This window comes from Larimichthys crocea, chromosome XVII (genome assembly GCF_000972845.2).
Source record: "Larimichthys crocea isolate SSNF chromosome XVII, L_crocea_2.0, whole genome shotgun sequence".
Taxonomy (NCBI): domain Eukaryota; kingdom Metazoa; phylum Chordata; class Actinopteri; family Sciaenidae; genus Larimichthys; species Larimichthys crocea.
Genome location: NC_040027.1, coordinates 27,090,703 through 27,117,193, shown reverse-complemented (window position 1 = coordinate 27,117,193; position 26,491 = coordinate 27,090,703). Strand labels below are relative to the sequence as shown.

Sequence of the window (26,491 nt, the reverse complement as noted above, 5' to 3'; positions counted from 1 at the left end):
GCATCCATTGGACCGAATCGAGTGATGCAGAAAGTCTGCAAATCCCAATTAAATTCAACACAGACCATGAACAAAGCTTTTGCTGCGTGTGTTGTCAGGAACAGAACAAAAGAGTGATTAAAACTTCTTGTTAAGAGGAACGTGTGACTCATCTGCCTCAAAGCAGAGCAAATTTTTGGAGGATCTAATAAGCAGCAAGGGAATTCAACTCATAATTTCATTGTTTTAATCTATCATCAAAATATCTTTTGCAGTAGTCATGTAGTTCAGCACAAAAACTTTTTTTTTTGAGCAGAGTTGTGTCTTAAAAACAGACGATTCGAGTCTTTACATCCCTGCAGGCCGAGTACACACAACCTTTCAATTTTTTTTTTTGAGCACATAGAACACAGAGTGGATTTGCATCACAGCCCTGAAACAGGAAAAACAAAACAAAAAAAAACATGCACCGCCTGGTATTTTCAGATGTGCTTTGGGCCACATTAAAGGGGCACTGCAGAGAATGTGCACCGAAAGGTCAGTTTACTCGTCATGGGGAGTGCTGAGCAGCCTGTAACATAACTGTACAATGTCAAAAAGTTTTTCACACACAGTGAGTCCAGTCAACTTTAAGGTGCCCTTCAAGTTGCCAGAACTGTATGTATGTGTTATGGTGATATATCAAATCCAATCCAATTACAAGAGCTCTGCCATCAGTTCTACTTTTACGAACTTTTACTTTCACACCTCTCACTATAAGGCAGTCCAATTAAACAATGCTGCAAACTACAACCTTAATAATACAAACTTATCTGACAGTGTCAAAACTAAACAGTATTATCTTTATAAAGGCACAATTGACTGGTGTCTGAAGCTGATCCTGGCTGACATTAGGAACAAGTGGCCGGTTCATCAAGGCTGATACAAACAACCATCCACTCTGACGTTCATACATTTAGAGGATTTAACATTTCATGTTTATTTCTGCTGTGAAGTTGGGCATTTTAACATGGGGGTGTATGGAGATCGGCTCACTTTCAGAGCCAGCCTCAAGTGGATGTTTGATGAACAACACTTTGCATTGGCTTTACTTCACAGCCACGTAGGTTGTCGTAGGTCTGGTGTATCTGGAACCTTCTTCCTGATCGTATCAGGGAATAAATAGCCACCATCTGGGTTGTTGGGATACTTGTATATCCTCCAGCCACAAAGAAAACAACCCTAATATAAATAATTTTGTTGTGACATTTTGCAAATTAGTGGTACATGAGTGTACATGAGTGCAACATTTTTTTATGGTTACATTTACTCAATCAAAGCACTGAAGGTTGAAGAAAGGCAGCATTTAACAAGTCAGTCCTGACTTGAAACACAAGTCTCCAGTTAACCTGTAAAGCTTTGGACTGACATTGGGAGAACATGCAAACTCAACACAGAAAGATCCAGGCCCAGCCACAAAGATATACAGAAGGGTGTGTTCAAACCCAAAACCTTCACAGTGCCGCCCTCAGCACATTCTATTTGTTCCATTTTAAAAGCCATTGCATGCTTGATGTCCTTCAGTGGTGAGTGAACGTAAATATGCAATGATCCTATGGCATCACTTTGCTGAACACAGTGCGTGCAATGTCAGTCTTTTAAGGCTGGAGGGAATTAAATGCATGAGGTTGAAACTGGTTGGTGTTTTAAGCCATTACTCCCACCTACTGCAAATAAGCATTTTAATGTATCTTTTCTCTTTCTCAAGGCTAGGGCGGCGTGAAGAACATTCTCTTTTGTGTTACAGTTGGAAATAGTCTTCTCTGGCTCTGGAGAAGCTCTGTCAAGTCTGAAAAATAGCTCTGACATCGTCAGGTTATCACGGCTCATGACCTCAGCTGACCCTCGACCTGACCTCTAAGCCCTTTGCACATCTCTGACCTCTTTCAGAGACCGTCATGTGGCACGTTGCAGTTCGACCATGCTCATAAATGAGCTTTCTCATGTGCATGCACTGTTTTGATCAGGTTTAAAAGAGGACAGGTGGCCAATAAACCATGACAATCCTCCCTGCTGAGTTGCTCTTAATAAAGAAAATAAATGAGGATCTCTATTTACAAAACAGACTACCAGGTTCATCATATAATAAAAGAGCAAAAATATCAAAAGTGTGAAGTCACCAGGTGCTCATATAAAAGGTGTAAATTTAAAATCAAGGCTTAAGCACAACAGCTAAATGCTGGTACAGTAAATACTATATTCCCATCCATTATCTGTAACTGCTTATCCTCATCAGGGTCACAGTCAGGCTGGAGCCTATCCCAGCTGACTTTGGGTGAGAGGTGGGGTACACCCTGGACAAGTCGCCAGTTCATTACAGGGCACGTAGAGACAGACAACCATTCACACATTTACACCTACGGACTATACAAACTCCACACAGAAAGACCCCAGCTGAGGTTCAAACCAGGAACCTTCTTGCTGTGAGGAAACAGTGCACCATCGTGCTGCCCGTTCTAAGAAAAAAATCAGCATTTTGTATTGGTCTCCTGTGGTGTAATATACTTGTTTATTTTGGTACGTAGATGATTTAAGTAACATCAAATTACTGCATCAACATAACCAGAGCGTTAGTAATACTGAGGTCAGTGAGTTGCATTAATCTGGTAAGGTCACTTAATACACTACTGTGGTTCACTTTAAAATCATTTCAGTCAATTGGATGAACTGCCATGTAATCAGGTACAGATATTGTATTGCAGTATTGTGCATTAGTAATACCTTGATCTTTCATCTAACACCATGATGGTGTCAACACATTAATTAGTCAAATACTTGAATGCTTGAATATTGCTAATTTCTAATTAGCAAGTGTTAGCATTAGCATGCTGATGTTTAACATTTAGCCAAGATTATCACTGTGCTTTGAGTCTGTGTTGAGGCAATTCTGAGACTTCTTTTAAAAAACATGAAAATATTTGAAAAGACTTTGGATGATATATTGCTGAAATGTGGATTTAAGGGTTAAAACCAATTTTCAGTCCAAGAGTGGGCGGTCCTTAAAGGGTGGCTCGATGACACGCTGAGGCCACCCTGAGCATGCCCCTGCACCCCTAGCAGAGAGATTAATTAATTTGGCTCAGAGTGTTTCAAAGTTAGTCATGTCATTTTCTGAAATGACAGGTTTCAGTCACTTCAAAATGGCTGCTTGACTGCTCCCACGAATGGGCGTGGCTTCAGCACCTTCAGAGGACCCGCCCCCACAGTGTGGTCTGTACAGGTGTACAAACATCACTCTCTAATATTACATAATTGGACCTTTCCCTTTCACACATCATATTTAGCCTCCGCCAGCTCAGTGGAGCTCTGCTCTATAGGTGCACCATCGTTACGTAACTGTTCTATTTGTGAAACACTGCTAAAGTACACAGCAATTACCCAACTGTTGTACTGCTTGCGACAATGGCCCTGGGACAGCGGCAGCACAGTTAGATCAAACAGTTGTGCTAAATTAAAGAGCGGGTTATCAGACCAGGCAGGAGTGTTTGATGTGCAGAGATGAGATGCATTATTATGGTAAATAAGCCTCCCTTATCAAGCTATTCCTACAGGGCCCTCTGGCTGAGCAGCCCACAGTAGTGTATGCCCTTGGTCAGACAAATACATGCGTGTACACACAAACACACACAGCAGCAGCAGCAGAGTGCATAAGTACATCTCTGTTGATCCTTTACACTGCACTCCAAACAGCTGTCTGCTCCCTAAATGTCACTCAGTCTTGGCATAATTTGTTTCTAATCATTGGCAGAGAGCAGGAAAATGTCACCCTTTTCCAGGGAGGATGAATTTCGATTGATTTCCAATTAGCGCTAAAACAAAACGCAAGTGCTGTGTGTGTGTCTATGTGTGTGGGAGAGTGCTTGTACTGGTGTGGTAGTTAAGATCAGAGAAAACATAACGCAGCATTGCAACCCCCGAAGGCACATAAACAGACCCTGAAGTCCGTAGGCGGAGCACCACAAAGCAACGCTGTTCTGAATTTTTACAGCCCGTGTCATGCATTCACGGCACTGAAATACATGACTAAAGCCCATCGCATGCCGGAAAACAATGAAACATTAAGAAGTGTTGAATGATTCCAAATCCTAAATGGTGCTACCGGAAGCAGTTTGTGTAAACAATGAGAGAAAAAATAAAGACAAAAGGTGCATCACGTTCTCTTCAGCTGAAGTTATTAAAGGGAGGGGAACGAGCTGCAGTGAAGAGAAACTCCTTTGAACCGTTCAGCAAATGACACTTTCAGCTCACTAATTTGTGCACTTATTGTTGATCTCGCCTCTTCCGTGATGAGTGTTTACACAGAGGATAATGCGAGAAAGAGAAGCAGCTTTTAATCTGTTTCACATATGAGGGGATTAAAAAACAACAACAACATCCTTGAGTGATTTGTTGTTGATCGGACCGGTTTAAATTTTCAATATTTCTTTAACCCTTTAGACCCCAGAGTGTCTGTCTATATTTCACTATAGCACCCGGGAGCGACCGTCATTTTGAAAATCATTCCCAGTCTATCAAAACTCCTGATGTTTTGTTTTGAAGATAGTTGAAGTTGTCTTTAATAACTGCTGCATGAAATATACATCATTACGTCGACATCTGTGTTTTTCTTTCCACCTGATTTTTACAGTAAATCTTAAAATGTCTCCACTGACGTGTGGAAGCTGAAAGATTGCAATGTAAGGGAGATCTTGACCCACCATGCGGGGTGGAAAGAAATAAAGACATTGTGAGTTCAAGTGTTTTGTTTACATCACATCACATAATAACCATCAGTAATCAGAGGGACTCACCTGGCTCTCACTGCCCAGACGGAGGCTGTTTTCTGGGGTACAGTTCATCGGAGAGTCGGAGGGATAACCGGGTAGCAGTGATTTTTACACAAATCGATTGTATTTGTGTTTTTCTTATGTAAATGTACTGTTGTTTGTTCTTATGGAGGAAATATCCATATACAACAGTTTCAGTTTTAAGTGTTAAAAAAAAAATGCAGAAGTGACGTATATAAGGTAAGAGGCCTCACCCTCACCTGCTACTGTAATAAATAACTAATTACATACATAAGAGATTGACTACATTTTTGTGTGATTTCAAGATTTAATTGCCATTTTACTGCAGCAAAAAGCCATTTATGGACACACACGTCTCACATTGATATCTTCATCTCCGGAGCTCAAGATCTTCCAGAGCAGGTCTTCTGTCTTCATATTGTGCTTTTGCAGTCAGTTCCCAACACTTTGGAGTACCATACCTAAGGATCTTAGGTTAAGTAGCTTTGTAACTGAAGAAAAGGCATGAGAACACATGCTCAGCATTTAGATAAAAATACTGCAAACTGGGGTGTCTTTTAGCTCAGTTGGTAGAGCAGCCGCCCCATGTGTGAAGGCTCAGTCCTTGCTGCAAAAGCCCAGGGTTTAAATCAGACCTGTGGCTCTTTCCCGCATGTCATTCCACATCTCTTTCTCCCCACATTCCTGTCACTCTTCAGCTGTCTCTGTCAAATAAAGCTAAAAAAATAAATAAATGCTGCAAACTGAGAAAATAAAGCAGTATGTTGTGATTAGTGTATAATCACCTAATTAAGTACTCTAATCATTGTGTTTTCACTGCATTAAAAATTAGTCTGCCATGTTGAACTGCCATTTTTCTACAGTAGCCCAAAACAGACAAAACCAAACACTGCTTTAGATATGGACTTTTTTAGAAGAGGAGAGAATATTCATTTGTTGCAACTTCACTGCCAGGTGCCACTAAATGGTACACACACAGGACCTTTTAAAGAATTCATGAGAACAACCACGTGTTCTGTGTGAGCTGCAGTCTTTCTGTTAGTTTGTTTTTCCATAATGCTGTCCAGATGTTGAGTAGATATGATTCTTTGTTTCCTTTCAGTGCTTTGTTTGACACAGGCAATTCTTGGGTTGCTCCCATCCTACCTATATATTTACATTTCTCAGAATAGTGATCAGCAGTGTTTTTTGTGATCAAGGACTGTTGCCGTTGATGTTTGAATACTAGAGAGTGATATTTTTGGTTTGTATTGCACTTTTATTTTCTGGGATGTTCTGCTTCTGAAATGCTGTGTCTTTTGTATCTGCTGTAATTAAGTTGTTCTTGGAGTGGAGTGGGTCCTTTTCCATGGAGGCCACCATGTTGAAGCACCGTGTTTCTACAGTAGCCCAGAACAGACAAACTAAGTGCTGAGTTTAGACAGTGTTGTTTCACCTTCACACTAGGTAGGACGAGGCTGATGTGAGGAGACTGCAATGCAGCAATTGCAACCATAAAATTCAACTAAATCCTACACACCAGATCTTTAAATTTTAATCTCAATGGGACATTCCCTGGTTAAAAAAAGTTAATGGAGTAAGATAAATTAAGCTCTCAGGGCCATATGCACAATTATACCACAATTCAAACTTCTTGAAAAAAAGGAGAGAAAAAGAGCACAATCATAAGATAAACAAATGATGAAAGTGTTTAATATCTTTCTCATTATCATGTTTTGTTTGTTGCAGTGACTGTGTGACAGCTGTTCACCTGCTATCTGTGCATTCCCCCGATGACACAGGGGATTTTTTTTTTAAGCCGACAGGCGCAGAAGCTCGTTCTGCTTTCGGTTGTAGCAAACAAATTTAATCTATCCACAAATAAATTGCCAGAGTAATTACTTGTGAGAGTTGATGTATGCTTCACCATCTGAATTAGTCAACTTAGCGCACGAAATAACAAATGAAGACTCAAGAGAGAGGAAAAAAAAACATATCAGCATATTAAAATCATTTATTGTGCTCCAGAAGAGTAATTACTATTTAACCAGAAAGAAAGACAAGTGACAAATAATCTACATTACAAATGCCAGACCAGCTCACATGTCTGCCCCCTGTTTCACATGGCATTCAAAGAACAAAATCCACCTTTTAGTTTTCAGACTGCTAGCAAAAACCTCTCAGGATGAATCTGAGGGTTTGGTTGTTGTCGTTTTCTGCTGCGATTTGAGGTTAGAAAATGGCACGTTGCGTTACATTCATTCGCAGTGCTCGTTCCATCCCCTCCCTGTCCGTCCTGCACACTACAGCACAGGCCGACTGTCGACCATCAGGGGCAGATTAACACTGGAACAAAAGTGAAGCGTCCCCCTAGAACAGGGTTTCTTAAATGTCTTCAGTCCCAAACTGTGTGAATTCATAGTCACCCTGCTAGACTGGCTCATTTAAAACATACTGGAGTTGGGATTCAACAGAAACGACTGAAGAAATGCTACCTGGATAGGTTCGGAGTTCCCCTCTTTGGATGGTGGACACACGGTTTTTAAAGGAAGGTGACATTAGATGGGAGTCATTCTGAACTCTGGGGCATTTATCTTACATCTGCTAAGCTGTTGTTGTTTCAAAATGAGTGCTCTTAGGAGCACATTGCCAATAAATCCAAATTCAACTCTAATTTAGGACGAGGCAGATGTCAAACCACCCATAAAAGAAACACAATATTAAAAATCTTAACACAGAAACAGAAAGTAGGCACATTGCAGAAATAAACACGGATGGATGAGACGTGCACAACTCCTGTTGTCGACAATATGAACTGAAAAGTGTCAGCAACATCGAAACAGCAGCATGAATCCCCATGTAAATGCACTCGATAAAGGCTGACATGGATTTTTGAAGGGCGGGTGTTTTAAAAATTTACAACTATGCCACGGGTTCTGTCTTTGGAAGAGATGTTTCACCAAATGCACAAAGAAAAAAGTACTCCTACTGCATGCTGCACCCCTTCACAGTCCTCAGGACTTGAGAAGATATTTGAAATTTCACCATCTAACAAACATGAATTCAGTCATGAGCCAGAGACTAAATTTGAAAAAGGTATAAAAACAGGTGTATGTTTATGTTTTTATGGTATACCTTTCTCCGCCCGTTAAAATTGCCACAGCATATAAACAGTATAAAAGATGCAATTAAATTTGAGCTTCTTTTCATATTTTATTTGCTCATAACTATCCAGTCATGTTTTATTGTTATTAGTTCTTAGTTTAAAGGCCTAATGTTTCCCCTATCAAACGGTAGGTGGGTGAGTTGCCCTGCCTTTAAAAAGAGCTTTAAAAAGAATTTCAGCAAGCTGGGTTCCAGTGGAGAGTTTTAGTGCCCCATGATGGTGTGAAAGCTAATCCAAGTTTTACATTTTAACAAGAATACAGTCCCAGGAAACACTGAGTAGTTGGTAAACAATTAATTATGGCAGCCTAGGTCTTCCCTAGTGCATTTTTTCATGTGCAGTTCCAGGTTTTACCCTATACATTTAGCATTTGTGTTTCACAATAATATATTTAGTTCTTTTCAAGCTAGATTGCAGTTCAGTAGTAGTTTGGTATTCAGATATTTGAAATATTTAGGATACTCGCAGAACAACCTCTGTCATTTTAATCAAATAAATCAATTATGTCACATAAAGGGAATTTCAGATGGATAGGTTAAAAACTAATCTGATCAAAATAATTCAGCTCCAAATGTCATCTCTGTCATATGTTTAATACATCTGTCATGGAGGCCAGCAAATGAATTGAGATGCATGCGTTCTGCATCCTTCTATGTACCACTGGCAGAAATCTGGGATAAATGAACACATGTATCCCTTCGATGTCGGCTGTTCCTATTATTGTGAAGCAGAATTCACCAAGCGTTGGATTGTTCGGCCACTAAAAAGGGAATGTGAGTTGGGTTTAGACCGCCGTGAGACAGGTTAGTTTTACTGTCCTTGATAAAAATGTCAAGGACTGTGTGACAGTCCTTGATAAAAATATGACAATCTCACCTCATGGATGAGGTGTGAAATGTCTTCAAGAATAGCTAGTTCAGTTGCCTAAGATAACTTTCAACACACACTATGACCTGGAGGACTGAGAATCTTCTTCTCTGGAGTCCTAGCCTCAAAAGCATATGTTGTAATTTACTAGTGTGAGCTGATTTTAATTAAGAAACATCATTAAATGTCCCCTGGGGACTTTTTGTGGTGCTGTTGAGCTTGTTTTAAAGCGAAAATAACAGCATTGTTGGTTATATACATGCACGTTGAGAACATGGGGGCGACATGACTTTTTCTCGGGTAAGAAATGCATTCAATATGTTTACCAACTTTTTGGGAAACACTGCATATACCAAATAATAAAAACTTCACAGGGCACCTTCAATATAGCTAGAAGGATGTGTCTCTGGGTTCTCTCTTTCCAGTCTTTTTTTAAAGGTGTATTTAATGCTAAGGTTTACTGTTAGCTGACTCTCTATTTGTGCAGATTTAATCAATCTCCCAACACTCTCTCTCTTTTCTGGCTCGCTTATGTAACTTTTCACTGATATCCGTTACACTGTCATTAGCTTATTTCAATGTGAACAGCAAAAGCTTCTCTCCAGCCTAGTGAAGGTCACCTGAAGCTTTTACTTCCAACAGTTGCTTGTTTTTTCTCTCTAATGATACTGTTCCAGTTTGCTTCTGTAACGCTGCTCCCTCTGTCAGTTCCCGGGCAAGATGAAGCTATTTAATGCATTTCCTCACTTATATAACACTTGATTCATGAGTCACTGCAGCACCTCCTCTCCAACACCTTTTTACTCTGCCCCGTCTAGTTTTAAGTCCTCAGGCAATCCAGCAGGGCTGCTCATTCTGTGTGAAAAAAACTAGAACTGATCTGTTTGTATGGAGTCACCATACACACATGCTAAATCTTGTTAGCAACTGCCACCATACATCCAGTTCACGACCGCTTCCAGCTATTTCCACATTTAATTTCGAACACGTCAGGTGTTGTTCCGTGCTTTCCTCACACTACAGTTGGTTTGCATTTATCACTCTTCACCAATCAGACAATTAAAAACATAGCAAGTTCTTAATTAGCATTCATCCTGAGCTGTCAGCTACTTAGCATGGTTCTGCAATTGCTTGACTATTTACCCATCAGCGCAATTACATGTTTAATTCAAAGGGTGGACCCCGCTTTGCCCCGCTGTCATTTCTCTGGAGAGCAGTGCTGGAATTGGGCAGGTGCTCACTAATGTATTATCTAAACGTCTGTGATATTTTGATGGATGGTTCCCACTGTTTACCAGCAGCATGTTACTTATTTAGTAATGTAGAGCCAATTTTATTATATTTTATTCACCAGAATAAAATGATTTATTACTGTAATGCCTACATTGTGTGGGCTGACCACACTTGATGCTGTATTTCATTGTATTTTGTTCAAAAGCTATGACATCTCTGCCATCAAAAGTGAAAAGGTTTTAATGGCCTTGTATTGCAGTATGACAAAGATATTAAATGTGACTGCAAGAAGGTAGGTTGTGGTTCGTCCTTGGACCAGATTACTATACAATGTTCTTGTTGTGACTTGGCTAATAGATATGGAAATTCACTGCAACTTGCATGACATATACAGCTCAATAACAGATGTCTACATATTTGAACATGGACATTTATGAATGTAAATGAGCCTGGGACCATTCATCATTACGTAGTAGTCCTTGTCCAGTTGACAGAAAGAGTATGGAACACAAGAAAGGCAAAAGAAGTAAAAAAAAAAAAAAAAAAGAGACTTTTTTTTTTTCTTTGGGAAATGTCCAGAGGTGTCACAGATGTTGCATATTAACATCTAGGCCTAAGTTGAGCCATAATTAGGCTGATTTTGTGTCTGATCCCAGCATAGCCGACCCTCATTGTATTATTTAATATGACAATCTATCTATTAAGAACTTCTTGGTCATTGTACTGCCAGTAGAGTATCGAGCCAACATCTTCATTTCATTTTCTTCCAAGGTTCACCTCCACATCTTGTGAAACGTATTTCAGCCATTGGCTTGGGTTACAAAAACAAGGTCATGTAGTTTTTTTTTATTTTTTTTATATTGGTCTAATAAATCTTGAGGCCAAGTGCAGGCAATCAAGACGTTAGTCTATATACAATATCTTGAGTAGATACTGAAACACTTGGAAAGCGCAGGACTAATTACTTAGCACATAGTTGAGGGCACACATGTTTTCATTTGCATATGTTTGTATGTGTGTGTTGGCAAACAGAAACGGGCAAGATGAGTGCTCGAGCGAGAAAGCTAGTGGCCTGCCGATACAGTGCCAACTGACCTACTGGACCCAGATTCTGAAATTCACACTCTTTTTTTTTTTTTTTTTAAGTCATTGGCTTGTTTTTACAGAGAAGGGTATTAAAACAAGTCCCTGGCCCATGAGGATGATGCATGATAATAGCCTTGGAATCTTTCTTTTGTTTAAATCCCAGATCTAGCCCTGGTGGTTCATTTCATCCAGAGAAACAATCTGGAGCAAACAGATGTAATTAGTTTATTCAATTTAAATCTTATCCCAAAAAGCAAACACCCCCCAATGACAGACTGGATTGTACCCCCTCCCCTCCATCTAGCTCGTCTGCTGCAGTGTTACATGGGGTAACGGTAGTCTGCACTCATTATTTTGAATGACTGCACAGTGCCTATGAGCGAGCCAGAAGGGGCAGGATGTATTCGCACAACGGAGGTCTCCACACATCTGCACTTTAGTGAAGGGAAAACAGGGAGACAAGCATTTCAGCTTACCAAGTAGCATCTCTGCACCAGCATACAGATCTTATATCCCAGCACAACAGGCTTGCCATCCAGGGTATCCCTCTCTCTGTTTTGAAGATCACCTCTTTACCTCTGCAATGACTCTTAAGCGACTGGATCCGACCGCAGTCTGCTTTGCTCTATGACACATTCCTACTCCGGTGGCTAACATCGTTAGCTGCCAAGGCTTCACTGACCTAAAGATGTTAGCGATGGCAGACAGCCTTGCAGGAGACTGAAAGCAAGGGGAAACCATTTTGCTAAACAGCCCATCCTGTCAGCTCAGTATAAAAGATGAGACAGTAGAGAATCTTTAGTAGAAAAAGAGCGGGGCCAAAAGAAGAAAAGTAGTAGCTCTTTAAAGTAAGGTAAAGAGGGTTGACTGTGGGTCTCACCTGCTCTTTTTTTTCCTCTTTCCAAAACACAATGTGCCTCCAAAAAAAGATCAACTATGACTAATGATGAAAACTAGATAAAAAGCACATCCTGGGAATAGACCTAGCCTGACCTCAGCTCTTCCTCACATCCACCTGCTGTGCATTTCCACAGAGTTCCACCCAATGTGATCTGTCTGTGCTTGGCCTCTGACTTGTATTAGTCATGTACAGGCATTCCTGTTTAACAAGCTCTACAGAACCTGGCTGGATAAAAGAAAAGAAAAAAAAAAACTACATAGCCCAGGGGTTCAGTCTTCAACATGTTTCCCACCACCTTCTTCCTCTTTTTCTTTAGACCAATGGACAGCCACATTGTTACTCAATCAACAACACATTCCAATTAAAGAAAAGAAAAATGGGCAATGGGATAAACAGTGCAGGTAATTACTTCTATACGGTAAAGTGGTCCAATAGGTAGAATAGCAAAGAACATTGATCTCAACTGAAGGTACAATGAGTTTGATTGATACAGTGTAATGTGATTTTAACCACTATCAAAAAGTAGTACCAACACACAGAGTACAAAACTAGTCCTTATATGCCCAGCTCCACTCAAGCTATATTATGTTATGCAAGAAAGTTTTACCGTATCCCCGGCCCCTCCCCTTTCTGTCCCCAAACTCTAGCCCATAACATCCACAACATGGAACTGCGCTTCCCATGGTCCTGTGAGGGTGTTTGTATTCCTGTAAATCCAATCAGGAAAATCCGTCTGAAAATTGCTCCAATGCAGGGGAGAGGGTGAAAATTATTCTTAATAATGATGTAATCAGCAGAGCAGCCATCAAGCAGATAAATTGTCATGCGCATCGTGCTAAAATATCCAATTATCCTTTGTCCCTCAGCTCTCTGTGTTGAAGTTGGAACTGCCAGAAAGCCAGTAGGTGGATCCCACTGGTTCAGTCCTGCTGGCAGGTTTGCAGTATAGACGCCCCCCGCCCCCCCACCCAAGAGAAGAGGGCTTAAACAGCCTTGGTGCTTAGTGTACAGATCTAGATATGTAAATAGGTTCTATACAATAAAATTGTTCCTCAAAAATAAATGGATGAAAAGTATCTGTGACATATTTTTTTTTTCCTCAAAATGGTTCCATTGTGCATACGGGGGGTTTCTTTTTTCCTCCAAGTTTTCGGTCCTTCCTTTTGCTCTATTCAACAACAGTTTTTTTGCTTTATCTTACATAGCCTCTGTTTTACAAAGTTAACACATGCCTGAATTGGTTTTGCGCTGCATCTACTCTGTGCCCCACAAACAGAGTAATCTGCAGTGTGATGCCAAAGGAAAACAATATGTTTTCTTTCTTTTACAAAGTGCTCCCCTCTTCTCACCTCCGAGGCGTGTCTGATGCTCTGTTCTGCTTCCAGATAATACTGTCAAGCAGTCATTTGTCAAAAGATCCCGAAGGCCGTATCTGTCGCTAGAAAGAAAAAGTAGTTTACTGTACCTTGTTTTTCTGCAATATCAGAACAAAAATAATAATAAAAAACATCCTCCTCCTTCTTTTTAAGTGTAAGGTTGTTTTTCTTCAACTCCTTATTTGTACTTTTTTCTTCTTGTCTTTTATTTTTCTACAAAAAACATAATTATTCTTTTTTTTTTTTCTTTTTTTTTGTTTCCTCTGGTCCAAACCCCCAGAAATCCCTTGACTATGTTCCCTCAGGTATTAACAGGGTGTCATACAATCCCAGTGTAATTCCATGGGTGTCTGGCAACTCCAGGCTGGCGTTTCAGCTCCTGACATATCTGCGTTTGTCAGCATGTCGGCCGTAAGTCTCTGCTGCAGCAGTGGCGTTTGATTTTGCCTCAGCCATCAGAGTCCTGCCTGCGTGGGTGCATACACAGGGCTATACCCGGGTGGTGGAGTGTGAGTGTGGATGCGGGTGGGGCAAGGTGTTATTCTGCCCGCTGCTGGGGTAGGTGTTGAAAGAGTGGAGCGAAGTGAGCCCCCCCATGGTGCTGGGGATCATGGTTATGGTGTTTGGCGTCATAAGCGGGATGTCGTCCGGCGAGCGTCTCATGGCCAGAGTGTAGTCCGGCGGGCAGGCAGTCCTCAGCACCATGTCATGCGGGTGCAGGGAATCGCCCACCCCCCTGCAGTCCCGGTCCAGATCCGAGTGCTGCTTCATCTGCAGGGACATGATCTCTTCCTCCTGAGTGTGAGCCAGGTCGTTGGCAGCGCTCCGCTGTGGGCTGCAGCGCCTGTGGACATCATGCCGGCGCTTGTCCTTCTTGTAGTAAAGTGCGGCAAAGGCCAGAATGTTGAGGAACAGCAGGGAGGCTCCTACAGCGATGGTCACTGATAACTCAGTGGAGTAGTCACGCTGGTCCACCAGATGTGGCTGGTTGTGGCTATCGTGGGTTTCAGTGGGGAAAGGAGTCGGATTAGGGCGCTTGGTCACCACAACCTTGGTCTTCGGGGTGCGGTTAGTAGCTTCAGGTGGAGGAATCTGGAAACAGAAAGCAGTCAAATTATAATTGATTTGAAGAGTTTAAACTATGTTTTGGGCATTTTGTCTGCTTTGTGCTAACACAATCTGAATCTTTTGCATCAGATTTCCAGGGCACCAGAAGGAAACCCACACAGGCACTCAGAGAGCATCTAAAACCCAACCACTGATCCAACGTGCTGCCTCAAATTCCAAAAGATTCCCATTGTGAAACATGTTCAGAGTCAGAAAAGCTGCAGTATGACTACAGATGCAGATATCTACTCCCAGGTCATAGTGTAAAAGTGAACTAATATGAATCAGGAAATTGATGGAAAACATATTAAGAGAACTGCTGTAATCACAGAGTATCTCATCAAACCCACTAGTTATTAAATTGTGGTAATAAATACATCACTTGAAAATATCAATGAGTCTAACACTACACATGGAAAAAGGTTCATTATTTTGTTTTCAGTTATGAAAAATAGCTCTATCATTCAGACGGAGACTAATGATTTGGTTTGTGGTAATGATTTGTTTTTCCAGCAATCATCACACGTATCAACAGTTTGAGTGGCTCCAAACTACATTTTCATTTATTTATTACACCTAAGATACAGTTTATGGAATTAGGAACTATTGAATCTCTGTGACAACTGATAGTGAAGCTGATGAATGATGATGCATCTACAGCTCTGTGTGACTTAAAAGAAACATTTGTTCTCATAGCACTTTAATGTGCAACAAGTGAAATCACATCAAACCACACAAGTAGAAGCTCACAAGAGGTACTTGAGGGCAGAATTAGGCAGTCGGGTCAACAATCTATCTGAGTACTGCATTTTAAAATTCAATTTCAAGTTGCTTGGGCCTATTCCGACACATTTTCTGTGGAGGGAATGACTCAGGTAGTTATTCTTTTAATTTTAGGAGCAGTAATGAGATGTAGGTGATTTAGTACTAACCTTGGTGGTGGTGGGAATGAGCTGAGTGACGTCGTTGAGGCTGTGCAGATGAGGAACCAGTTCCAACCACAAATTGACCTGAGTGGAAGAAAAAAATCAAGAGATGCCATGAGAACATATCAAAGTCAGTATGACTTCACATTAGAATGAGGATATGCAGTTTGACAACTTGAATACAAATATCTCAAAATAATCTTAATGGATCACAAGCATTGCTTTTCAATCTGTCAAATTAAGTAATAATATAATTGTACTAATAATTAATAATAATACCCTCTACGCTTTTAATATCAACATAGGGCAAAACAGTCATCCTTACATTGAGTTTGACTGTTTGACTTGTGCTCACAAAACCTACATAACCTTAGCATTGGTAACCCTCAATAAGTGCTATCACAAAGTTATAAAGAGGCTCGGGTAAGTCTGGGTTTTTCAGTGCATGAAAGTGTCAGAGTTATCCAGTACAAGCCAATCACATGTAACATGTCCATCAGACCAGGAGCTGAGAACTTAATACTATTGCAGTGGCAGAAAATAATATTCACCGTAAAGAAGTACAAAAGTATAACAGAATCAGAAACACGAGATAATCTAGTAAACGGGGCCCTGCTGCATGAACGCTACATGAAAAACAGCTTGACAAGGATAAAGTTGAATAAAATGTTGCATTTATTGGGAGAAATTAACCTACGGAAAGACTTTTTGGCGTTTGGAGTAATGGTAAATGATTTGTACTTAAATAGCACCTTTCTAGTCTTCTGACAACTCAAAGCGCTTTTACAGCACGTATGTCATTCACCCATTCACACATTTATACACTGATGGCATTGGCTGCCACAGCTCATCAGTTTTTGAGTTCTAGCCATCCATACACATCCACGAACTGATGGTGCAGCATGGGATTGAACCACACTTCATCCGATTAGTGTACGACCCGCTCTACCGCCTTAATTTTGTCCCGTCGAGAATGTCACTCTTCATGCTTCAACCATTAATTAAGAATGTGTTTGAAGGTATGTGAAGAGTATCTGCATAGGATATCAATCACGCAGGACAGTCCTTCACTACTCCTGCTCATCAAATGTAGGTTAATATTGAGGAAACACAATCTGTTTGCAGTAATTTTTACACATTTTTTAAACATTTTCACAATCACCAGATATTTATGTTTTGCTCGGATCCTCTGAATGTTTCCTCCTATTTCCTGTTGCACTACAGGTTACCAGTGTGATCTTATCCAACTAAAAGTAAGCCAGCTTTGTGATATATTACTTGGAAACCTCATGGAAATCCAACAGGGTCAATCCAAAATCTGTGTATTCCATTCCAGGAGGGCTATCGTGAGTGCTGAAAGTGTTAACAGAAAGTATATTAAGGAGTATCTGACTGTACCTTGTTGGCACGGTAATGCTCTTTGACCCTGGGCTTGAGTCCAATGTGAAGGTAGAGCTGGTCTTTCTGGTTGTAGCGTGTCCATGCCACTTCCTCAAAGCGGTTGGGCTTGGTGTGGATGAACTTGGTGTCCTGGGGAACGGGCTGGTTTGGGTCCCTGACAAACAAAGAAAGAGTTCAATATAATAATTGACAGAGACACAAGATCTGCTGATGGTTTAATGGAAGAGCACGACAACACAAGTCCATTTGAAACAATGCCTTCCCTCGTGCATGATGCAGTCTTTTCGTGCCCAATCAGGACAAACAATTATGTCAGCTTTTGCTTTAGGGGGACAGGAAGAACTACGGCCAAACTAAAAGTAGGATGGACCTTTTGAGACCAGACTGTCTGTTTATTCCAATTTTAATTTTGACCTAAGTGTAGCATCTCCCTCTGGCTAATCAGTGTAATTATGAAAATACAGGAATGCAGTGGTGAGATGCAGCCCCCAGGTTTCATCAAATATTAATCAACAGTTTGAGATATCACACCTGATAAAATCAAAAAAAGGTCAAAAGAGGTCTTATTGCTCACAGATGATTGGTTTTCTCAAGATTCTGACTGCATGAAAAGATCTTAATATAGCTAATAACCTCTAGAGTTTTATTTTAATGCAAAAAAAAGTTCTTATTTAAATTATGGATGTCTCATTGGGAATGAACCTATTCATATATATGGATGTCTCATTGGGAATGAACCTATTCATATATAATTTATACATATGAAGACGCTTCCATTTAAGGAATATGTTTGTGTACAGACTCAGTTCAACCATGCTGATAATTTCCATAAAGCATATGCTTGAGTAGTTGCTTCAAACCAAACTAAGGAATCTGATGTGCCTTCTTCTTTTGTTAAATGTTAAAACATACATAATAGAATGAACTAAACTGTAAATGCAGATGATGAACTCCCCTCGTATATTTAGTGTACATAGAGAAGCTTACAGAAAACAGTCCACATGGGGTCCTGTGCTAAATACACCTACTTACATTTAATCTGAGCAGAACAGAGCCAGCCATGTGCGCTATGGAAACCTATTCAGACCCACTGAGCGCCCCATTGTCTGAGAGCGTCATATGGAGCCAGCCAGACCTCATCAGGAACACGCTTAACCATTCAAATTGGTGGCATAAATCTCCCAGGTACCCAGCATTCCACGTCAATTTGGGGTTATATATTTAGATCATTAGTGCCTTTCTGTTCCCCTCAGGGCTACTGGGCAGTGCGCAGAAAAAGCCAATGTCCCTCCATTACACTCTGGAAAAAAACAATTACCACCATGACTATGCTGGAAGGCTGTGTGAGACAGAAGGGTGGTGGTTGTGGTGGGGGCGTAATTTTGTGCCATCGAGAATGTCACTCTTCAGGCTACGACAATTAATTAAGAATGTGTTTGAAGATATGTTGAGGGAATCTGCACAGAATATCAATCACATGGGACAGTCCTTCACTACTTCTGCTCATCAAATGCAGGTTAATATTGAGGAAACACAATTACAATGAAATGATCAATTAGTTCATGGGTTTGTGATGGTAATTGCATGTTGATCAAGTGCTGTCAGAGTGATTGCAGAACACATGTCTACAAAAAAATGTTTAAATAACCCTTCGGGCTGACCTTCTACAGAACTGTGTCACGTACATACATCAGCATGCTGCAGCTTGTGAATTGGGTTGCACCAGAGACGATGACTAGATGGATGTTTGGGTGAATCAAACATGCAAATTGAAGCTTTTTCACGGCATCGACCGTGTTTTCCACACTTCACAAAGTCTCATTCGGTGGTGCAACTCGTAGAGTGTATTTTTCCTATTTTCCTCTTTTATGTGGCACAGCTTTGACATTTTGATGATGTCTAATGTTTAAGTGCTCTCTGCAGCTTTCTGTAAAAATATGAGCATGTGTAAACAGGGTTTGAATCTTACTGGAAGTGCGATATTAAAAGAAGCTGTACATGAAATTTGTGTTTGTGGAGTTTTACAACAGAGGCTCTGTTCTGGCAGTCAGACCTCCGACCTTTCATTGTCTTTTGCCTTTGAAAGACCAGTGCATGCATATGTACTTAAAGATAAAGATTTAGAAATAACATAGCATAGAATATAATATATATAACTATCATTAGTGTATAATCACCTGTGTCCGTGACCTCAGAATGGGCTTTTTATATGTACAGGGAGTGCAGCTTCCACAGAGGACACAATGTTTCTACAGTAGCCCAGAATGGCCTTGCATGTGGATTTATATTTGCATATTTTCACAAGTTTTGTGGCCACTGTAGTTTCTTCTTTATTCTTGGAAGGGCAGGATGGTTGCAAATTTACTCTGAGATACAACTAAATCCTAAACATTGTGTTAACATTGCACAAGAAACCAAGTTACTCATTGAAACCTAGTTTTGTAGGTAATCTTAGAACCAAATGCCTTGTTTCAGTTAAAATAAATAAATAATAAATGTAGTGTCATCATACCCCGTCTTGGCAAAGTTTGTCCAGTAGGTCATGACCACGGCACTGAGCATCACATCATTCTTGGAGAAGTTGCAGGGAAACAGCTCTGTTGGTCCAATCATTGGTAGGCCAAACACATAAGGGATCTCATCTCCATGTGCGGCGTCTGCCCACGGTGGTACCTAATGAGCAACAGATGAATCAAATCAGATCGGTGTTATTACATTTATGTGACAGACACAGGACACTGAAGGGGATTATTTTTGTTGCTTACACACAGTTCATATTGCGACACACACAGACAGATCAAAGAAGCAACGATTTTTGAGAGAGAAAAGGAGGAAATGAGATAAGTCTTTAATATTATTTTGCCTACCATATCTGCCCCATTACTCAGAGAGAAACAAGATGAAAAATAAAGGAATGGACCTGAGCTGAATTTAAAAACTGAAATGTGGTGGTATCTTACTCTCTGTAGCTTGTTCAGTGAAAAATTTGGCAAAAGAAAATGTTGGTATTTAATCACCACACTCTCACTTTCTTTCAGGATTCTTTCATAATTAGGCAGAGCGGCTGCAAACTAGTCAGTCACCATAATACAACTGTTATAAAATCAAACTTGTTTCATGTGATGATCAAGTGCTGTAAAACCTGCCTTCATGTCACAAAGCAATTACAATTTCTGTTCTAAAACAATCAGAAGGAGCTATCTTTCCAAATCTGAGAGAGAAACCAAATCTAAAACTTTTTTTTATGAAGGCCAATATGTGCTGCCTGTGGTAATCAAAACTGGGTTCAATTACTCTTTTCATTTAAACCTCAAGGTGTGTTGAAGCTAAATAAAATGTAAATTTCAGAGGCAATGCAATTATTTACAAAGTCAATAAAAAGATGTACATCGATGGAAGAACATGTGAATTGGCACCAGATGGTATAAAATGAGACAAAATATTTCAACTTCATGCTCTGCTTCAGGAATGTAGAGAGACGACAAATGATGGGATGACTCTAGTTCATGGTAAGTTCTAAGGTCAGTGCCATCAAATACCATTACCATTAAAGACAAAGCTTGACAGAGCTCAGTAGAGTCTCCAAACCTCTCCCCTGAGAGAAATACAGTCTGTAACATCCAGGATATTTTTAAAAACTGCGAGCAATCTGTCTTTTTAGGTGTCTGGAAGAAAATGCAGGAGAGTCTTGGGAAAATCATGTGCACTGTGACTCCAATGTCACTGTTAGAGATGAGACTTGCTCAGTAAAGCATAGAATATTAGCTAGGTCACCGCTTTATATGTGATTTCAGTTCTTGTGAATTTACTTTGGCAAAAAATGTCTGTAAGACTAGTTAATAGTAGTAGTACTTTAGTCTCTCTGTCCATGACAGATAAGCAACCAAGTAGGCCACTGCCCAGGGCCACCTCGCCAATGAAGGGCCTGATAGCCAGAAAACAGCAACGCTGAGAGTTTAGACAGCCAGAGACCCACCTGTTCTGTCTGACAGTGGTGGTAGAAAGCGTAGAAGTACGTCGGTGACCCAAAACTGGAGTGCAGGTCAGCTGTGGCGACAGCCGGTGCCACCCACTGGTGATCGGTAAAGAGTGCGAGCAGTGTCTTCCGTCGGGTCTCCGGGTTGTGCCTGTCTGCCCAGTCTGTGTACATGAACTTGATGGTCTCTCTGAGGATGTCTTTGCCCTCTGGGTAGCCATAGAGGTCATCCACAAAGCTGGACACGGCATAGTCAAAGTCGTTCGCCTGAACGCCGTTTTCGTTATCCACGATAAGCTCCACAAACTTAAGTCCTTCACCCTGGTTAACTCCCAGCATGATATCATAGTTGAGAAACTCGCCTTGAAAAAGATTGTGCAGATAGTTGTTAAAAAGAGCAAATTTAGAATATTGCTGGAAATGGCTGGCCTTTAAGCAAAGTGAAGCTTACCTTGCTCCATGAGTATCTGAGGGTCATCAGGTATAACATCTCCATCAATAACAGGCCCAAAGGCGATGTGGTAGCGGGCTGGCTGGATGTCTTGATCTACCAGCTCCTTGTAATGTTTTCTCTGAAGACACACCACGAGCTCTACTGTGTCCTCCAGGTTACAGCCCACCTTACGGGCCAGCATGCGGGCGTACTTGGCCGGCTGAAAACTGACGGCCCAGCTGGACAGAGCTGTGCCGCTCTGTGCGATGGCCCTCTGGAACAGGCCTGGAAATAAAAACAGTAGAGGGGCAAGGAGAGGAAGAGATTATGATTTGGAGCTTGAGTAAATCATTTCAGGGCAATTTAAACGGCCTACTGCACACACAGTGCATAGCAACAAGAAGGAAAACACAGCACCAGCAGTCAGCTTGCTCATATTTCACGTATCGCAGTACACATAATAACCACTCCATTGAGGTCAGAGTAATAATAAATAAATAATCTTTGTCTTAAGTAAGACAGAATGGATGCTATTCTAGGACAACCGAGAAGGTAATTCTCTCTGCACAGGCACAGGAAGAGCCTTTCAATATACAGATTACAGCTTAAAATGATTGAGAATAAACTCAATTCACTTTTTGAAAAACATGTACTTGTGGTGTAAAAAACAAATAAACCCTCCTTTTTGCAGTCCCATGAACACTAATTTCCCTACAAATTCTTCGCTCTGTTGATAATATTTCCACCGCTGCTCTGAGCAGATGAAACTACGGAAGCAGTTTATCTGGAAACAGAAGTGCAAAAAAAATACCGTACATGCAGGCAAACACATGCTAGGATGATGAGACAACTCCTCAACTTCATACTGCTGTTTGTGGGTGAACAAACAAGAGCCGACTGAGCACAGGCTTCACATCTACAGGTGCGCTCTGCATGTGTGTACCTGCATTCGGAACATTATATCCCATTCAAATGTCTTCATATTAGTCAGGGTGCATTCATGCATTCTAAGAACAGTTTATTTTACCTGTGGAGTGTTTTGAGGTTTTTGTTTAGCCAGGTGAAAACAACATTTGAACTCAGCTAGTCTCATTTTCTCAGCTGGATATTGTAAAAGCAGGAAAAGCAGCTTCTGCATGACAACAAGCAGCTGCATGCAAGCCATAAAATCATACAAGAACAAATACATGAATAAAAAAAAGTGTCCTGTGTTGATTGTCACTCACAGACAGACATGGTCACACACCACTGAGGTGCACATACAGTACTGCATTTAACCACACACACACACACACACACACACACACACACACACACACAAACTGCCTTTTACCTTTGGTGGAGTTGCTCCAGCGGTTGCCCTCAGAGTAGTGAGACAATGTGAGCAGGTTGACACAGGAAGCTCCAGCACCCGAGCCGAACACGGTGATACGTAACGGGTCGCCGCCAAAGGCTGCAATGTTCTCACTGGTCCAACGCAGAGCCTGGATTTGATCCAACAAACCGTAATTCCCTTTGGCCGCCTGGTCACCTGTACTCAGGAACCCTGCACGAGAGGACAAAGGCAAGAGGAGACATCAGTGTTCTCCTTCTTTTTATTGCTATTAGTGTGGTAAGCAGAAAGGTTCAGGAGCAATAATACTTTGTTTATTAAGAAAGCCTTCACGAGGAACAAAATATGCGATCAATACAAAGAGAGCAGCTATTACAAGCAAACTCTTGAAACTATAAATGATGGGTAGAAAAGATACCATCAGCTAGAGGGCATAAGCTAACACCAACATGACCTGATTTTTTCCACATGGAAAAAAGAGAATCTTTAACATGAACAGGTTTGCAGTTAATTATCCCAAATGAAATGAAAAGTGAAGACCACCAGAGACAAAACTATTTTTCCTCCCTCACTTGTTTTTTTTCTTTTTGATCTTGATCTCTGTGATTAAAACAAAACAAACAAAAATCTACTTTTGGACCATCCGAGCATTAACCCACCAGCAGATAACGAGGCGTATTTCTCCGTTGTACAAGAAAAACCAACAAGCCCGGCTGTTTAATAATTTGCTGCAATAAAACAAGAGTTATTACCCTGTACAGCCACTTAAAGTGTGGATACGCTAAATATAACACAGACAGACTCAGACTGGAGAGAGACATATCTGAATCTCTGATCCAGTCCCAAAGAGAACTTACAGCAGGATGCTGATGATAATGATGATGAGTGCAGAAGAGCACAGATTTGTTTATTAATAGTGGAGAAATAAATAAATGTCTGTACTGTAGAAAATTAATAACTTCTAAAATCCTTTCAGCTGGTCCAGGGACATCACATTACTTTTTTTTTTTTTTGAGCAAAAATAATATTTTACTACATATATATTTTTTATTACATTCTACCCATAATTTCTGATGGATATGCTTAAAGAAAGGCATGTGATATGAATATCATGAATATGATAAAGTCTTTTCTGAGGAATTGTAGACAGTGTTTTAAGTTATGTTGTTTTGGCCATAATTTGCATTAGTCATGGCAATTTTGTGTTTACTAAATGAATCAGAGAAGATCTGGAAACAGAAGAAAGAAAGGACAGCAGGCCAGAGTTTGGACAAATGTTTGTATAATAATTTCATGCTCCTGTTTCTTCTCCTGACACATCTCCTTTTAGAAATGTTGCAGCGTTCCCAGATCTTAGCAATGATCTTAGAGAGTACAAGCAGTCAGTTATTTGTTCATTTTAACAGAGGGAGACGGGCAGAGTAAAGGTCTCTGGATGTGCAGCAACGTGTCTCTATGATTCTCTCGCTCTATAAATTTAATATAGAACTGAGTATTTATAATTTAAAGAATGTTATAGATCCGAGATGAAAGTAGCAGCGTGGTGGGACTGAGAGAAAAAGTTGCAATCTCCTGAATCTGTCTGCTGCTTCAGCACCATGGACAGCGTAGACTTATCAACACAGCATGAATAGATGAGCGATATTTCTGAGCTGTGGGAGAGCATGAAAAATAATAAATATATAAACGTCCAAACCTCAGTCAGATAAAGGATCAATGAGACAGGCAGACTACACAAACATATTCAGCTCCCTGCACTCTCTCTTTGCTACTTGAGGGTGGAGAGGGTGGATGGCAAGTTAACAAAGGAGGTGTTATTTTGCTGATTGATGACATCCTCCAAAATCCCCTACAAATCACTCATCTCACATTTACATTCAGTCATTGAGCTGATGCTTTTATCCAAAGCGACGTCCAAGAAAGAGAAAGATTCAAGGTACAGTGTGACAAGGACATGTTAGTGCAGCAATAAGTACTGTGAGAGTGGATAGATTTATCATGTCCAGTTGTTGGTAGTGTTGGACAGGAGGTCCTCTCTAAAGAGCTTCAGGAGGTTTTTAAAGGTATAGAGGCACGCCCCTGATCTGGAAGGAACTGGTAGCACGTTCCAACAACGGGGAACAACAAACGAGAAAAGTTTGGATTGCCCTGAGCCAGACGTCATTCAATGGAAGAACGCAAAGGTCAGGAGGTCACATATGTCTGTATAAGAACATTCAAGTACGTGGGTGCAAAACAGCATTAGGGATTTGAATTAGCCTGTGGAGCCTGTGGCGCCACTGCGTTCTGGATCATCTAAAAAGTTTTCACTGTGCAGGCTGGAAGGCTGTTACAGTAATCTAGTTGCGAGATGACCACAGCCTGTATCAGGAGTTGGGTAGCATGTTGAGTACAACTAATATTGTTTTTGCAAAAAACTGCAAAAATAAAACATAAGTTGTGATAACTAGGAAAAAAACATATTATCATATTAATGCACCAACTCATAAAATACAAAGGTTTACATGCATATAGCCTAAGTCTATCCTTAAGTTCTTACAAGGGCCAATATAACGACATTATATCAACCTGCTTCACAACAAAACCCCTCCCAACTCCCTCTCCACCCCAGCATTAGTTGAACTCCAACCCTGCCTCCCATCCAATTAAACCTCTCAGGTATTCCTAGTCGATGTAGCTGCAGTGCTGGTGAGGTAAGAATGTTCTGACGAGACAAGCCACCTCGAGTATACCCTCAGGAGTGTTCTGGTCTTTTAGAGCAATTTCATGTCCAACACTCCCCCCACAACCACCCACCACTGCCCCGATCACCACCTCCCTCTCGCTCTGATTTCCATACTAAAAGCTCCATTACCTGCTGCCGGCATCCAGGGAGTCCCCCCCCCACAGCCACCACCGATCCCACCCATAAACCCCCTCCGCCCCTGCTACGCTCCTGCATCTCCCTCCCTGTTCTCTTTTGAGTTCTCATTCCCACCACTGTCCCACTCTGTGACTAATAAAGTGCTCATTATACCCGGTGTCAGTCAACACAACAGTTCATTTCCACAGAGATGCATACAGGCCACATGTATGGAGACACCTGGAGTAATGCGTCCGAGGGGAGGAGGTACATGCTCTGCAGAAAGGAATGATGTCATCGCTTGTGAATAAATACTAGATGATTTAGCACACATCTTGTACTATAATGGATTATAAAGCAGCGTTGTATACTGTAAATGTGTTGGTATGATCAACAGGCCAATTATCCCGAACTAATCCCATCAGTGCAACAACAGAGTGAAGTCATTCACTCTGAATTCTTCTTCTTTTAAAAGAAAAGCCTGTTAATTAATTCCAACCACTGTTTTCTGTTAAACTACTGTCAATAAATTAAAAAAAAAACAACATTTCCTGCAGATGTTTCATATTAAATCATGTAAACATGGGGGGAGCATGGAGTTGGCAACATCAACAGAAATCCGAATACGAATTAGCTCTATTGGTTATAAATGAAAGCTCTATTCGAGAATTTACGGTATTAAATGGGTAAACATTACACCTGCTCATGGCTGATGATTGGAGAGTCGCTAATAAAAAGCCACTTTGTTCTCACATGCGGGTCTCATCTACTGTGTGCGCAAGATTTATATGAACAACGAGCCGCCAAGAGTCTATGCTAAACCCACAGATTTCCCATTCCAATAGCAGCAGGGAATAATCTGTTTTTTATTGCATATTACACAATGATATGAATTAATAGGACAGATGTACCCATATAGGATTCCACATGAGACTGTTATGGTAGTAACTGTAATTCATACATTATGTTTATATTGGCTACTTCATGTAAAATTGATGGATAATTGAGACTAATTTGATAACGTATCTTGTAAAAATGAAGACTATAGCTATATAGAGGA

The 26,491-nt window shown here is 40.7% G+C and overlaps 1 protein-coding gene across 2 annotated transcripts in view; it reads right to left on the bottom strand.

The window, feature by feature from the left end:
* Window positions 1-13,660: 13,660 nt before the first annotated feature.
* nlgn1 (neuroligin 1) overlaps window positions 13,661-26,491 on the bottom strand; it is a 313,704-nt gene continuing 300,873 nt past the window's right edge. For both annotated transcript variants that reach the window (XM_019256474.2, XM_019256476.2), the window contains 7 exons: window positions 22,590-22,802; window positions 21,275-21,541; window positions 20,824-21,185; window positions 19,360-19,520; window positions 16,845-17,001; window positions 15,453-15,530; window positions 13,661-14,505 (listed from right to left, as the gene is read on the bottom strand). In XM_019256474.2, coding sequence (XP_019112019.1) covers window positions 13,903-14,505; window positions 15,453-15,530; window positions 16,845-17,001; window positions 19,360-19,520; window positions 20,824-21,185; window positions 21,275-21,541; window positions 22,590-22,802 — 1,841 coding nt within the window. In that variant the 3' untranslated portion in view covers window positions 13,661-13,902. The remainder of the gene's footprint in view (window positions 14,506-15,452; window positions 15,531-16,844; window positions 17,002-19,359; window positions 19,521-20,823; window positions 21,186-21,274; window positions 21,542-22,589; window positions 22,803-26,491) is intronic.